This window comes from Leptonychotes weddellii, chromosome 1 (genome assembly GCF_054177405.1).
Source record: "Leptonychotes weddellii isolate Sample4059 chromosome 1, ASM5417740v2, whole genome shotgun sequence".
Lineage (NCBI taxonomy): Eukaryota > Metazoa > Chordata > Mammalia > Carnivora > Phocidae > Leptonychotes > Leptonychotes weddellii.
Window position 1 is genome coordinate 11,050,160 of NC_138369.1, and position 11,371 is coordinate 11,061,530.

The 11,371-nt window shown below is 60.1% G+C and overlaps 1 protein-coding gene across 3 annotated transcripts; it reads left to right on the forward strand.

Moving 5' to 3' along the window:
• The first annotated feature begins 4,808 nt into the window (after window positions 1-4,808).
• Window positions 4,809-10,064, forward strand: TMEM59L (transmembrane protein 59 like). Of its 3 annotated transcripts, none has more exons than XM_006747368.3 (8): window positions 4,813-5,040; window positions 6,010-6,166; window positions 6,268-6,377; window positions 7,497-7,649; window positions 8,248-8,350; window positions 8,840-8,957; window positions 9,058-9,175; window positions 9,426-10,064. In XM_006747368.3, the coding sequence occupies exons 1-8, from the start codon at window positions 4,876-4,878 to the stop codon at window positions 9,552-9,554; spliced, it is 1,053 nt and encodes a 350-aa protein (XP_006747431.1). In that variant the 5' UTR covers window positions 4,813-4,875; the 3' UTR covers window positions 9,555-10,064. The 3 variants fall into 3 exon arrangements, with proteins under 3 accessions (XP_081671859.1, XP_006747431.1, XP_030874088.1); XM_031018228.2 differs by lacking the exon at window positions 4,813-5,040 and adding an exon at window positions 5,085-5,184; XM_081815733.1 differs by lacking the exon at window positions 7,497-7,649 and having other exon boundaries at window positions 4,809-5,040.
• The last annotated feature ends 1,307 nt before the right edge of the window (window positions 10,065-11,371 follow it).

Below are 11,371 nucleotides of genomic sequence, written 5' to 3' on the forward strand. Positions count from 1 at the left end.
GGCTCTAACTCCCCCTTACAGGGGGGTTCCCTTAGAGGCCTGGACCCTCTCTCCGTATCCCTAACTAGCCAATGGGGCAAAAGTGTCTGAGGGTGGCTCAGGAGTCCCCACCTCGTTTGCTCAAGCCTACCCTCCCTGTTACTTGGATCCCCAGCTCAGACCCCAGATTGTCAGAGAAAAGAGGATTGGAGGACAGGATCCTGGAGGCTCTGCACACCCACAATCTGGATTCTGGATGGGTTTATGAGTGGGAGAGTAAAGCCCTGGAGTGGTACACTTCCGTTTACTGAAGCAACCAGGCCTCTCGGCCTCAGTTTTCTGCTCTGTACAATGGGCGGCTCCCAGCCAGACTAAGGTCCTCTGTGAGAGGACGCAACGTTACAGAAGGTGCCACAGTCTAAGCCCTTGGCACAGCGCCCGGCACGGGGTGGGGGGGCATGTTCTCTTGGAGCAGGGATGGTCCCCAGGCCTCAGTTTGTCACCTCTGAGAAACGGGGCCATAGTTCCACCTGCCAGGTGATCCAGAGGATTAAGAGGCGGTGGCAGTTCTTGACTGGAATTGTGTTTCCAGGAGAGCGCAAGCCCTCCTCCACAGCCTCTGCCCTGCAAAGTTTGACTCCCTCCTGAAGGACTTCAGGCTTCTGGAGGGATATTTTGATATTCCCCCCCATCTCTGCTCCTCCCCCAGTCATCCCCGGGTTTCGGGGAAAAGGCTCCCCCATCCACCCAGGTGCTCAGGCCAGAGACCTGGAGGCGTGCGTGACAACTCTCTCCTTCGCTCATCCCCCACGTCCAATCCATCAGCAAATCCTGTTGGCTCTGATTCCAAAACACATCCCCATTCTGAGATTCTGACCCCTTCTCCCCACCCTGTCCAGGTCCAGGCCCCACCATCTCCCTCTGGGATGGTGCCCGGCTTCCTCCTGGGCGTCCCCGGTGGCCCTCCTGTCCTTCCTTGTCTGCAGGGCAGGCAGAGAGAGCTTTTAAAAGAAGCAAAGCAGGTCTTCTCTGCCCAGCCTCCCTATCCCCCCTCCTCTCTCTTCCTCTCCTCCACTCTCCTTTTCCCTTTCCTCTCCCTCACTTCACTCCAGCCACGGCAGCCCTGTTTCCCCAAACACACCAGGCTTGTTGCTATCGCAGGGTCTTTGCAGATTTGCTGTTCCCTCTGCAGGGATGCGCTTCCCCCAAATCTTCCCCCACTTAACACCTTCTCTTCCATCATGTCACAGGCCAAGTGTCATCTCAGAGGGCCCCCCCACCCTTTCCAGGCACCCTTCATCCCCTTCACCTTTTAAAATTGTCCTTCTAACACAGCTCTTTGAACATTGTCTTACTCTTGAGACTTACTTTCTTTAGACTGTGAGTGCCCTGAGAGCCATTAGGACCTTACGCGGGGCCCAGTGAGGGCCACAGGAGAAGAGCTCAATGAATATTTGCAAAATGGAAGGATGGAGAATTCTCAGTCCTTCCAAGTGGCAAGAAAACTCAGTCCTAGTGAATCATGCTGCCTGGGGTCCCCGTGAGGCCCACGCCCCCTGACTTGCTATGTGACCCAAGCTGGTAGCCATCTCTCTCTGGTCCTTACCCACAGAAGGGTAAGGATCATTTGCCCAGCCCTGCCCTGGAGCCAGCCCTCTCTCCCCCCGGGGAACCTTTACTTCATACCTTTGACTTTAAGGAAAGAGATTTGACCCCCCCCCCCCAGGGGCTCCCTTCCCTGCCCATGGTGCTCCCAGCGGTTTAACCCCTTCCTCCCCAGTCCCACCGCCTTTTGCCCTGGCAGGGGAGCCAGCATTGACAGAACTTCTGGCAAATATTGACCCAAGTCCTTGAAGGCAGCTGGGAATGTACTGAGGGGGCAGATGGAGAGAGGGCCCCACCTGGGCCGGGGAAGGGCTCCTCCGTAGTCCACACACTCTGCACCTAAGGATTAGGTTGGGGGACACCCTCCAGCCCCAGCTCCCTGTGTAAGTGAAGGGCATTGAGGGGACGCTGGGGAGAAGGCAGCGGTTAACAGTACCTTCAGGGGCCCATAGGAACCCAGAGCCAGTGGGAATGAGTAGAGCACAGCACTGCCTCTCCCATGCTGAGACCCCCATGCTCAGGGCCCCTCAATATGAGATTAGCTGCCCGTATTCCAGGCCTGTGTTCCCAGGAAGCAGGGGCAGTGAGGGTCTGGACCTGGACACTGGGTTGGGACAGCAGAACTTAGGTTCAGGACCTGTGTGCAGGAAAAGGTGGGGCTTTATCATTTCTACCCTGGAGCTTGAGCCTGGGTAACTGGGATGCCTAGGTTGAAAGCTTTGTGCACCGAACTTGAAAAATTCAGACCCCACAGGCATTGGAGGTGGGGCCTCAGGAGTGCCCCCTAGGTCTAGGTCAAGGCCCCTGCGCACCCGGCCACGGTGGCCTGGGTTCCCTGCCCCTCTGCACCCTGGAGAACCTCGGATGTCTGGGTTCTAGGAGGCGCCAGCTGCGGTGTATGTGTGTGGGGGGCGGACAGCTGTACCCCTTCCCCCCCAAGACCCCCCCCCACACCGTCAGCAAGCGCCGGCGCCACCGTGCCGTGCCTCCTCCTCAGCCTGTACCCGGCTTGAGGGTGGGGGTCAGCGGGGTCGTGGTGAGGGCGGCAAGGGACAAAGGGCGCTTGTCCGATGCCCGCCCTGACCTCGGCCGCCGCTTCCCGGACGCCCGGCCAGCCGCTGATTCACGCCCAGGCCGGCCGCAGCGCCCCGCGCCCGCCGCCCCCGGCCGGGCCGCCCCGGGGGGTAGGAAGTGGGGGGGGGGCGAGGGGCGGCGCCGAGTCAACTTTCCCTCTTAAGCCCCGAAGGAATGTCGGCGGATTTCCTGAAACCCGACCCCGGCCGCCCGCCGGCCCTCCCGCCCCTCACCTGGACCTGCTCCCTCGGGAACGGCAGGAGGGGCGCGGGGGCTCACCTGGGGGGCCAGGGTCAAGTCCTCCTTCCGCTCCCGCCCCCAGCGGCCTCGTAAAGCGGAAAGGGGGGTGGGTGGGCGGCAACCAAGCCCCCTCGCTCTTCTCCGGCAACTTAGGCCCGCGCTCCCACCTCTCCAGCCTCAGTTTCCCCTTCCGCAAAAGGATGCGGGGAGTCTTTCTTTCCTGTTGCTCTTTAAGTGACGCCTCTTATGTCCGATGCCCCAACCTCCGCCCGCCTCTCTTTGCTTCTCTCGCTTGTATCTGGGTCCACCCCTTTTCCCACCCTGAGCCTCAGTTTCCTTAACTGTAAATTAGACAACGCTACGGGTACTTCCTTATAGGTTGTTGCAAGAAAATACCTGGGAAGGGCTTTGTTTGGAATGAATGAAGTACAGTAATTGTGGAAGAGGCTTAAGCGCTCAGGGCTCTGAACTGACATGTGTGGGCTTGAATCCTAGCTCAGCTGAGGGGTCCTGGAGCCTGTTTCCCACCTGTGAAATGGGAGACAGCGTTGGTCTTAACCAATGGCTATTTCCCAAGGCACAGGCCCTGATTCGCGGGGGGCTCGACCCGGGGTTCCCTCGCTTTCGCGAAAACTGCGGGCTGGAGGCCCTTGCCGCAGGGTTGCCGCGGCGTAGCCCAGGAGGGGCGGGGCGGGGGAGGGGCCGCGCCGGGATCCAGATGTTCAGGGTCCGCCAGGCACAGCCGCGCCTGATTAAGCCACGTGGGGGCCGGCAGAGGCCGCGGAGATGAAAGCGCCGCGGCCGGCCAGGGGAGGGGGTGCGCCAGGCGCCCCCGGGGTCCCTTCCTCCTCGGCCGGAACCTGCGGCGCCCTCTGACCCGCCGACCCGGAGTGGCTGCCGCCCCGTCTGTGGGGGCGGAGCGTAGATGGAAACCACGCGGGCGGCAGCGCGACCTCGGCAGGCACCTGCACGGGGCATGCCAGCGGCGGGGGGGGGGGGTCGTCTTTGCAGGGGACCTAGGCTTAGGGAGGCGCCCCCACTACCATGGCTGACAGAGAGGAAGCTAGGGAGACCTCTTAAACCGAGATTCATGGGGCTCCAATCTGTCACCTTGGAGTGTGGCAGTTATGGAAGCCAGAAGTGTCCCTGTGTGTCCCAAGTTTTCCCACAAGAATTAGGAATTTTAGCAGCACTTCGACCCCGCGCCTACTTGCACCTCTGTGCCCCCTCCCACTCAGCCCCGGGGCCGAGAGGCCCCCAGTTGGGGTAGACAGCGCTAGATCCCCCAGGCCTATGGATCAGGGCTGGGCCAGAAGGGGGCGAGGCTGGGGAGACCTTGAAGGGCCTGGGAGGGCTTCCTACAGGAGGCAAACCAATTACAAAGTTGCCGCCCCTCTCACTAGGGTGGCAAAGGACACGATGCCACAGACCTTCCCGAGGCCTTCGCTGCCCCAGCGCTGTGACCCTCACTCATGTCCTTCCATCTCCAGTCTCTGGCTCCCGCACCACCGCCCTCCTACCTCCTCTTCCAACACTCTCTTTCCCGCCTCAGGGCACTCGCTCGCTGTTCCCTGTGCCTGGATTGCCCTCCCCGCGTGGCCAGCTCAAATTTTGCCTCCTCGGGGAGGCCCTCCCTGAATCCCCTGGCCAAGAGACACCCCATCCCATCACCCTATTCGTTTCCTTTTGGCCGCATAGCGCCGGCTGAGATCCTCTAGCCCGTGGATACGAGGGAGGTGTCCCGGCACCCCCGAGATGGGACGGACGGCGGGGAATCACCGTCCACCTGCCCCGCCCCACCCGCACCCCGACGGTGCCGCAGCGCGTCTCCCCCGCCCGTTCTCCGCATCCCCCGCCCCCCCTTCCCAGGCTGCCTCGCTCGGGTGACGTCAGCGACCCGGTGCCCGCCGCCGCCGCTGCATCCTCGGTGCCTGCCAGGAGCCGGCGTCCCCCGAGCCCCGCGCTCCCCGCACGGCCATGGCTTCGGTCGCGCTGATGCCGCCGCTGCTGCTGCTGCTGCTGCAGCCTCCCCCCGCCACCCCCGCGCCGCCCGCCCGCGACCCCTTCGCCCCGCAACTCGGGGATACGCAGAGCTGCCAGCTGCGGTGCCGCGACCGCTATCCTGGTCCGCAGCTGTCGCAGGTGAAGCGCATGCGGCGCCAGCCGGAGGACCCGGGAATCTCTCCGGTGGGGGAGGGGCTGGGGATGCGGTTCCCTCCGTTGCGAGCGCGGGATAGGGGTTCGTCAGAGCGGGAAGGAGTCGGAAATGGGGGCTCAACAATGGAGGTGGGTCCCTCTGGTGAGGGAAGGACTGGGGTCCCTTCTGTCGAGGCGAGCGCTGGGGTCGGGGCTCCCTCGGATGGAGATGGGGGTTGTTCCTCCAGCGGGGGAGGGGCTGGGGGGGGTCCCTCGGATGGGGGAGGGTTTGGAGATGCAAGTCCCTCCGATGAATGCGGAGTTGGGGGGGCCCATCCAAGGGAGGGGCGGGGAGGGGATTGAGGCTTCTTAGGCCAGCTTGCGGGCTCTGCCTGCACTCGGCTGCGCCAAGACCCTCGGGGCGCCCATCCCCCACTTCCCTCAGGTCTGACGGTCCTCTCCTCTTCCTCCCCCCTCCTCCTCTCCTCTTCCTCCTCCTTCCACATCCACCTCCCTACCCCCCCAAGAGCTACCAGCCCCCATTCACATCCTCACCCACCCCCCACCAGCTGGATCTCCATTTTCCCAGGCCAGAAAAGATGACAAAACCTCCTCCTCTTAGCCTCCTCCCTCCTTCCTCAGGCCTGACAATCCCCCTCAATCTCTGCCCTCCTCCCTGGAGCCTTGGCGTGGTCCGGGGGGTGGGGGGAGGGGGGCATTTCTCTCCAACTTACCCATTTTACAACCATTGCCCAAACCCAGCGTCCTCCATGGTCCACCCCCTCTCCCTTCCTCAGAGCTAAGAACCCCCACTAATATTCTTAGCCTTCCCCTCCCCACCTCAATCTCTCTGGATTTGGTGGGGGAGGAGGGAGAGAACAACAAATCTTCTACCTCCTGCTCTGAGCCCGTGCTTCCAGTACAAATCTCCTCCTGCCCCTCCCCCTGGCCTGAACCCCATGCCCCCTCTCCCAGGCAGAGCTTGAGGAGGAGGACCCTTCTGAGTCCCCCTATGAGTATGACAGGGCTGTCCTGATCAGTGCTTGTGAGCGCGGCTGCCGCCTCTTCTCCATCTGCCGATTTGTGGCAAGGAGCTCCAAGCCTAACGCCACCCAGACTGAGTGTGAAGCAGGTGAGGGCTGGCCGGGTGGGCCGGGGTGGGGAGAGGTGGCCTGGAAAGGGTCACCCTCTAGTCACCTCTCCTGCCCCCTCCCCGTCCCACCCCACCCCCAGCCTGTGTGGAGGCCTATGTGAAGGAGACGGAGCAGCAAGCCTGCAGCGAGGGCTGCTGGAGCCAGAACCCTGAGCCGGAGCCTGAACCCGAGCCGGAGCCAGAGCAGAAGGTGGGCACCCTCCCACCTGTGGCCCTGGGACCATCCCCCCTCCTCTCTCTACCCCACCCCCCAAATCTGCACTCATGTTCAGAGTGTCCCAGGCTCTGTAGTCCATTCTGGGCTTACTGGGGATCCTCGATGGAGTCTTGTCTTGCCTCAAACCTCAATTATCATCTCTGTGATATGGGAAATACCCTCCCTTCCCACCACCGTACAAGGAGTGAATGCAGAAAACAGCCGGTGGTTATCCATCATTTGTCCTGGTCCCGGCCTGATCACAGCCTGTCCCAAATTCCTCATGCCACCTAGAGGCACCTGGGACAGTGTCGCTCCCATTTCATGCCCACAAAGCAACTGCCCAAGGTCACACAGTTAGGGCTGGGCAAGAGATGGCATTTAAAGCTGGTGCCACCAGGGCTTGTGAACACCCCTTACCTCACTCATCTTCAGTGCTATCTGAAGAGCTGACTTTATTGAGCCCCTACTGCATGCCAGGTGCTGGTCTAAGCACTTTCCTTCTGGTGAACAGGTGGCCCCCGTCATGGGGGGCGGCTCAGAACTGAGTTTTAGGGAGGAGGAACTCCCCCACCCCAGGGAGAGATCATAACTGCTCACCCGTCGTGTCCATGAGTGAGTCTAGGAAACACTGTGTCAGGGGAAACTAAGGCACAGGAAATCATTTATCACAGCCAGGGAGCCCTGGACCGAGAGTGCCCAGAAAGCTCCTCCCCTTCACCCGTTTGCCTCCACCCCCTCCAGGCCTTCGTTGTTCATAAAAGCACGCTGCACTACCATTCCTTCCTGTTCTGAGTTCTCTCCTGACGCTGTCAAAATAAGAATGATGGTGTGAGATGTTTAATAATAGCAGCTACTACATACTACACATCGGTGCTGTGCCATCGTCTAGTTGAAGTCTCACAACAACCCCATGACAGAAGAGAATCAGCCCCGTTTGAGGGCTCAGAAAGGGCAGTCCCCTTCCCCAAGGGCAACAGCGTGCCGAATGCCGCATTCATGGCATGAAGCCCTGTTGCCCCAAACCACTCACGAATTCCGGTCACAGTGAACTCCCCCAGCTCACCTCCCGACCTTGGTGACATGTCTGTGCCTTGGGCCTTCGCTTGGCAGAGAAAGGTCCTGGAAGCTCCAAGCGGGGCCCTTTCGCTCCTGGACTTGTTTTCCACCCTCTGCAATGACCTTGTCAACTCGGCCCAGGGCTTTGTCTCCTCCACCTGGACGTACTACCTGCAGACTGACAATGGGAAGGTGGTGGTGTTCCAGGTGAGGGGTCTGGCAGAGGCCGTGCCAGCGTGGTAGGTGGGTGATCAGGGTAAGAAGGTGGGATGCACTGGTTGTTGGCTCACGGGATGCAAAGTCCTCGGGTGATCAATGTTCGGAGCCAGCTAGGTTTAGGGGTTCACTGCCTCACTCCCCTCCTTGACTCTGCTTCGCTTTGTGGTGGTTGCATTCCCAGGCAAGCTCTTCCCTCCTGATGGCTGCGTGGATGCCTAAGGCTCTAGGGTATAACCTCTCTGAAGCTTTAGCTCAATTGAGACTTACTTTGATTGGCCCTGGCTGGGTCATGTGACCATCTCTCAGCCAATCCCTGTGAGTCTATCAGCCTAGCTCGTGTTCCCACTTCAGGAGCTAAAGGATCAGGTCAAGAGGAATTGAGATGCCTGCACCAACAGGGAACCACGTCCCTGATGTCACAGCCCACAGCCCAACAGAAGGGTGTCCTCTCTGCACCCAGGGGAACTATGTCCCAGCTGGGCATGGGACAACTATGTCCCTACATGGGACACAGAGATGCGCTTCCCAGGGCCAACGTGGTGCCTTTCTAATTGGCTCTTTCTGTGCTGTCTTGTTCCTGGCCTAGACCCAGCCTGTGGTAGAGAGCCTGGGGCACGAGGGGGCCCGTCTGCAGCGAGTAGAGGTGACCTGGCGGGGATCCCACCCTGAGGCCTTGGAGGTGCACGTGGGTAAGGTCCGAGGCTAGACCAATGTTCCTTCCACAGGTGGCTCCACAGCCATAAGGAATCCTCCTGGCAAATGAACCCTCTAGGAATGGGATTTCTATCTCTCAGCTCTTAGGGTTCCTTGGTCCATCTTCCAGGGTTCCATGATCCATCTCCCATGGTTCTGTGGTCTGTTTTCCAGGATCCCACAGTCCATCTCCAGGGTTCTGCAATTCTTCTCTTGGGGATTCATGATCCTTCTCCCAGGGTTCCATGGTCTGTCTCCCAGGGTTTTGTGATTCATCTTCCTAGGTTCCCTGGTCCATCTCCTAGGGCTGCCAGGTTCCATGGTCTATTTCCCCAGGATTCCACGGTCCATTTCCCAGGGTTCTGATCTATTCCAGGACTCCATGCCCCATAGCCCTAGGTCCCGGCCTCCTTTCTCCTCTCCATGGCTGCCGTGGCCTCTTGGGAGAGGCCCGGGGGGCTGCTAAGAGGTGACCTGTCTCTCAGACCCTGTAGGCCCCTTGGACAAGGTAAGGAAGGCCAAGATCCGAGTCAAGACTAGCAGTAAGACCAAGGTGGAGTCCGATGAGCTGCAGGACAACGACTTCCTCAGTTGCATGTCCCGGTGGGTGGCAGGAACCTGGGGGTGGGATGGAAGTGTAGCTGGAGGGGAGGGTCTCCCAAACCCCACCAGGACCGCTGAGCGTGCCTTCTGGGCGGGTCAGGCGCTCGGGGCTCCCTCGCTGGATCCTGGCCTGCTGCCTCTTCCTTTCTGTGCTGGTGATGCTGTGGCTGAGCTGCTCCACCCTGGTGACCGCACCTGGCCAGCATCTCAAGTTCCAGGTGGGTGGGGCTGGGTGGAGGGGTGGGAGAAGGGCCGCTCCTTGGCCCTGAATTGGGCCACTCACTCTCCCCTGGAGACAAGGTCCCCTGACTTCTTGTGTGACACTGGGCAAGTTTCTTTACTTCCTTATCAAGTGAGGGGAACAATGCCAGCCCTTAGCTGGGGTGACCTGAGATCAGGGGTGGGAAGGAGCCTTGGCAGGGTGGGGGCTCAGTAGCCCTCCCTCCCTCCCTCTTCCTCCCCCTGCAGCCCCTGACCCTGGAGCAGCACAAGGGCTTCATGGTAGAGCCAGACTGGCCCCTGTATCCTCCCCCATCACATGCCTTTGGGGACAGCCCCCCACCCTACAAGCTGAAGCTGGACCTGACCAAGCTGTAGGTCTCGATCGACCCAGGCATCGCCCAGTGCAGGGGCTCCTTGGGCCTCACTTGCCATGTGCCCAGGAGTCCAGGTCAGAGTGGGACCATCCTTGGGCTCCTCCACCCCTGATCCTTCTTCTTTCCCCAGTCCCTCCCCTTGCCCCTCTGGGTCCTGGGATTGCCATGCCCCTACTGGGGGGCGGGATCTGGCTTTGGTTCCTCCCTGCTCCCCCCTTCCCCAGAGTGTGCTACATCTGTCTTCTATCTTGTAGCTTCTTGAGTATTCAAACCCCAGTTCTGTGCTGCCTCTCTCCTTCCTCCTTTCTCCCTTATTGGGTGGGGGCTGAGAGCACAGGGGAACCACCCTGTGCTAGGGCTCCCTCCTTTTCCCCACCTCCCCTCCAGAGATACAGTCCCAAGAGAGGAGGCCCCTGAGAGAGATGGTGGTGGGCAGCTCCATGCTGGGAGGGTGGCTGAGGCTGGGGTTGCAGCATGGGGGTTGGGAAGAATAAACCATGTATATAAAAGATATTTTGGACTGAGCCTACTTCTTGTCTTTCCATCTGCCCTTGGGAGAAATGGCCTGAGCATGGCCATGGCACCTGTCCACTTGGCCCCTTCTGACAAGGGGACAGCCCTGGGAACTCCCCGTGGCTTCAGGAAGGACAGCCCCCTGCGGCTGCCCAGCCCACATCACGATTCCGACTAGGGATGTATCTGGAACAGTGGCTTTTGCTACCTGCTTGGCCCAGATGGGGCGGTACCCCTTCTTGCCTTCCTTTTGGGATCCCTCCTCTGAAATGCATTGGTCGAATCTTGAGGAGGATGTTTGGTTAATGTTGCAGCCATCTGGCTTCCATTCCCCTTTCTTTTGGGGATGGAGCTCTGCCCCATTGGGGGCAGCTTCAGGGCATTGACAGTGGGTCCTATCCCCTTCCCTATCCAAGGGATCCAGACTTGGCATTGTTGCCTTGTACTTTGCATTGGAGAGCAGTCTTGCAAGACAGGAGCAACCTACCCCGATGAGGCTACAGCCTTGGCTCTCCATCCTTCCTGTCCATTCTGCAGACTCCCAGAGATCCTCCCCAAAAAATCCCTTTTTAGGTTCAGTCAACTGAAGTGGTTTCTACTGCTGGCAATCAGAGATTCCTGGGGAGAGTTTGGGATGAGGGGTGTGGTGGTCAGTGGGGTGGAGGTTTTCAGGGGCCAATGGAGGCCTATGGGTGACAGGTGGGTGGGGGCGGGGGTTAGAGGGAATCAAGCCGGGCTTATTATCAGCCGTCCACCCTTCACCTTGCCTTGTGTCCCAGGAGATCCACTTGGGGTCTCTGCCTTCTGCTAGACTCAGCTGGGGAGGGGGTGGGGGTGGGTGGGGATTAGCACAGGCAGGAGGTAGGAGGAGAGAAGAGTGAGAGGTCAGGGTGTTTCTCTCCTGGTGTCTCCCTTCATTCCCCAACCTTCAGCCTGTGCATGGTCACAGCTCCCCACTACTCCTCACCCGGAGTGCTGCACCCCCTCAGGTCAGTTACCCAACCCTGCCCACACCTTGGCAAATATCCCCTTTACTACAACCAACTCTTGAGGCATCCCTTCTGAGCAGCTCCTACTTCCTGCCAGCACCCTGCCTGATACCATGAGCATCAGGATCCAACATTATTTTTTTTTAAAGAATTTATTTATTGGGGCGCCTGGGTGGCTCAGTCGTTAGGCGTCTGCCTTCGGCTCAGGTCATGATCCCGGGGTCCTGGGATCGAGCCCCGCATCGGGCTCCCTGCTCTGCCGGAAGCCTGTTTCTCCCTCTCCTACTCCCCCTGCTTGTGTTCCCTCTCTCGCTGT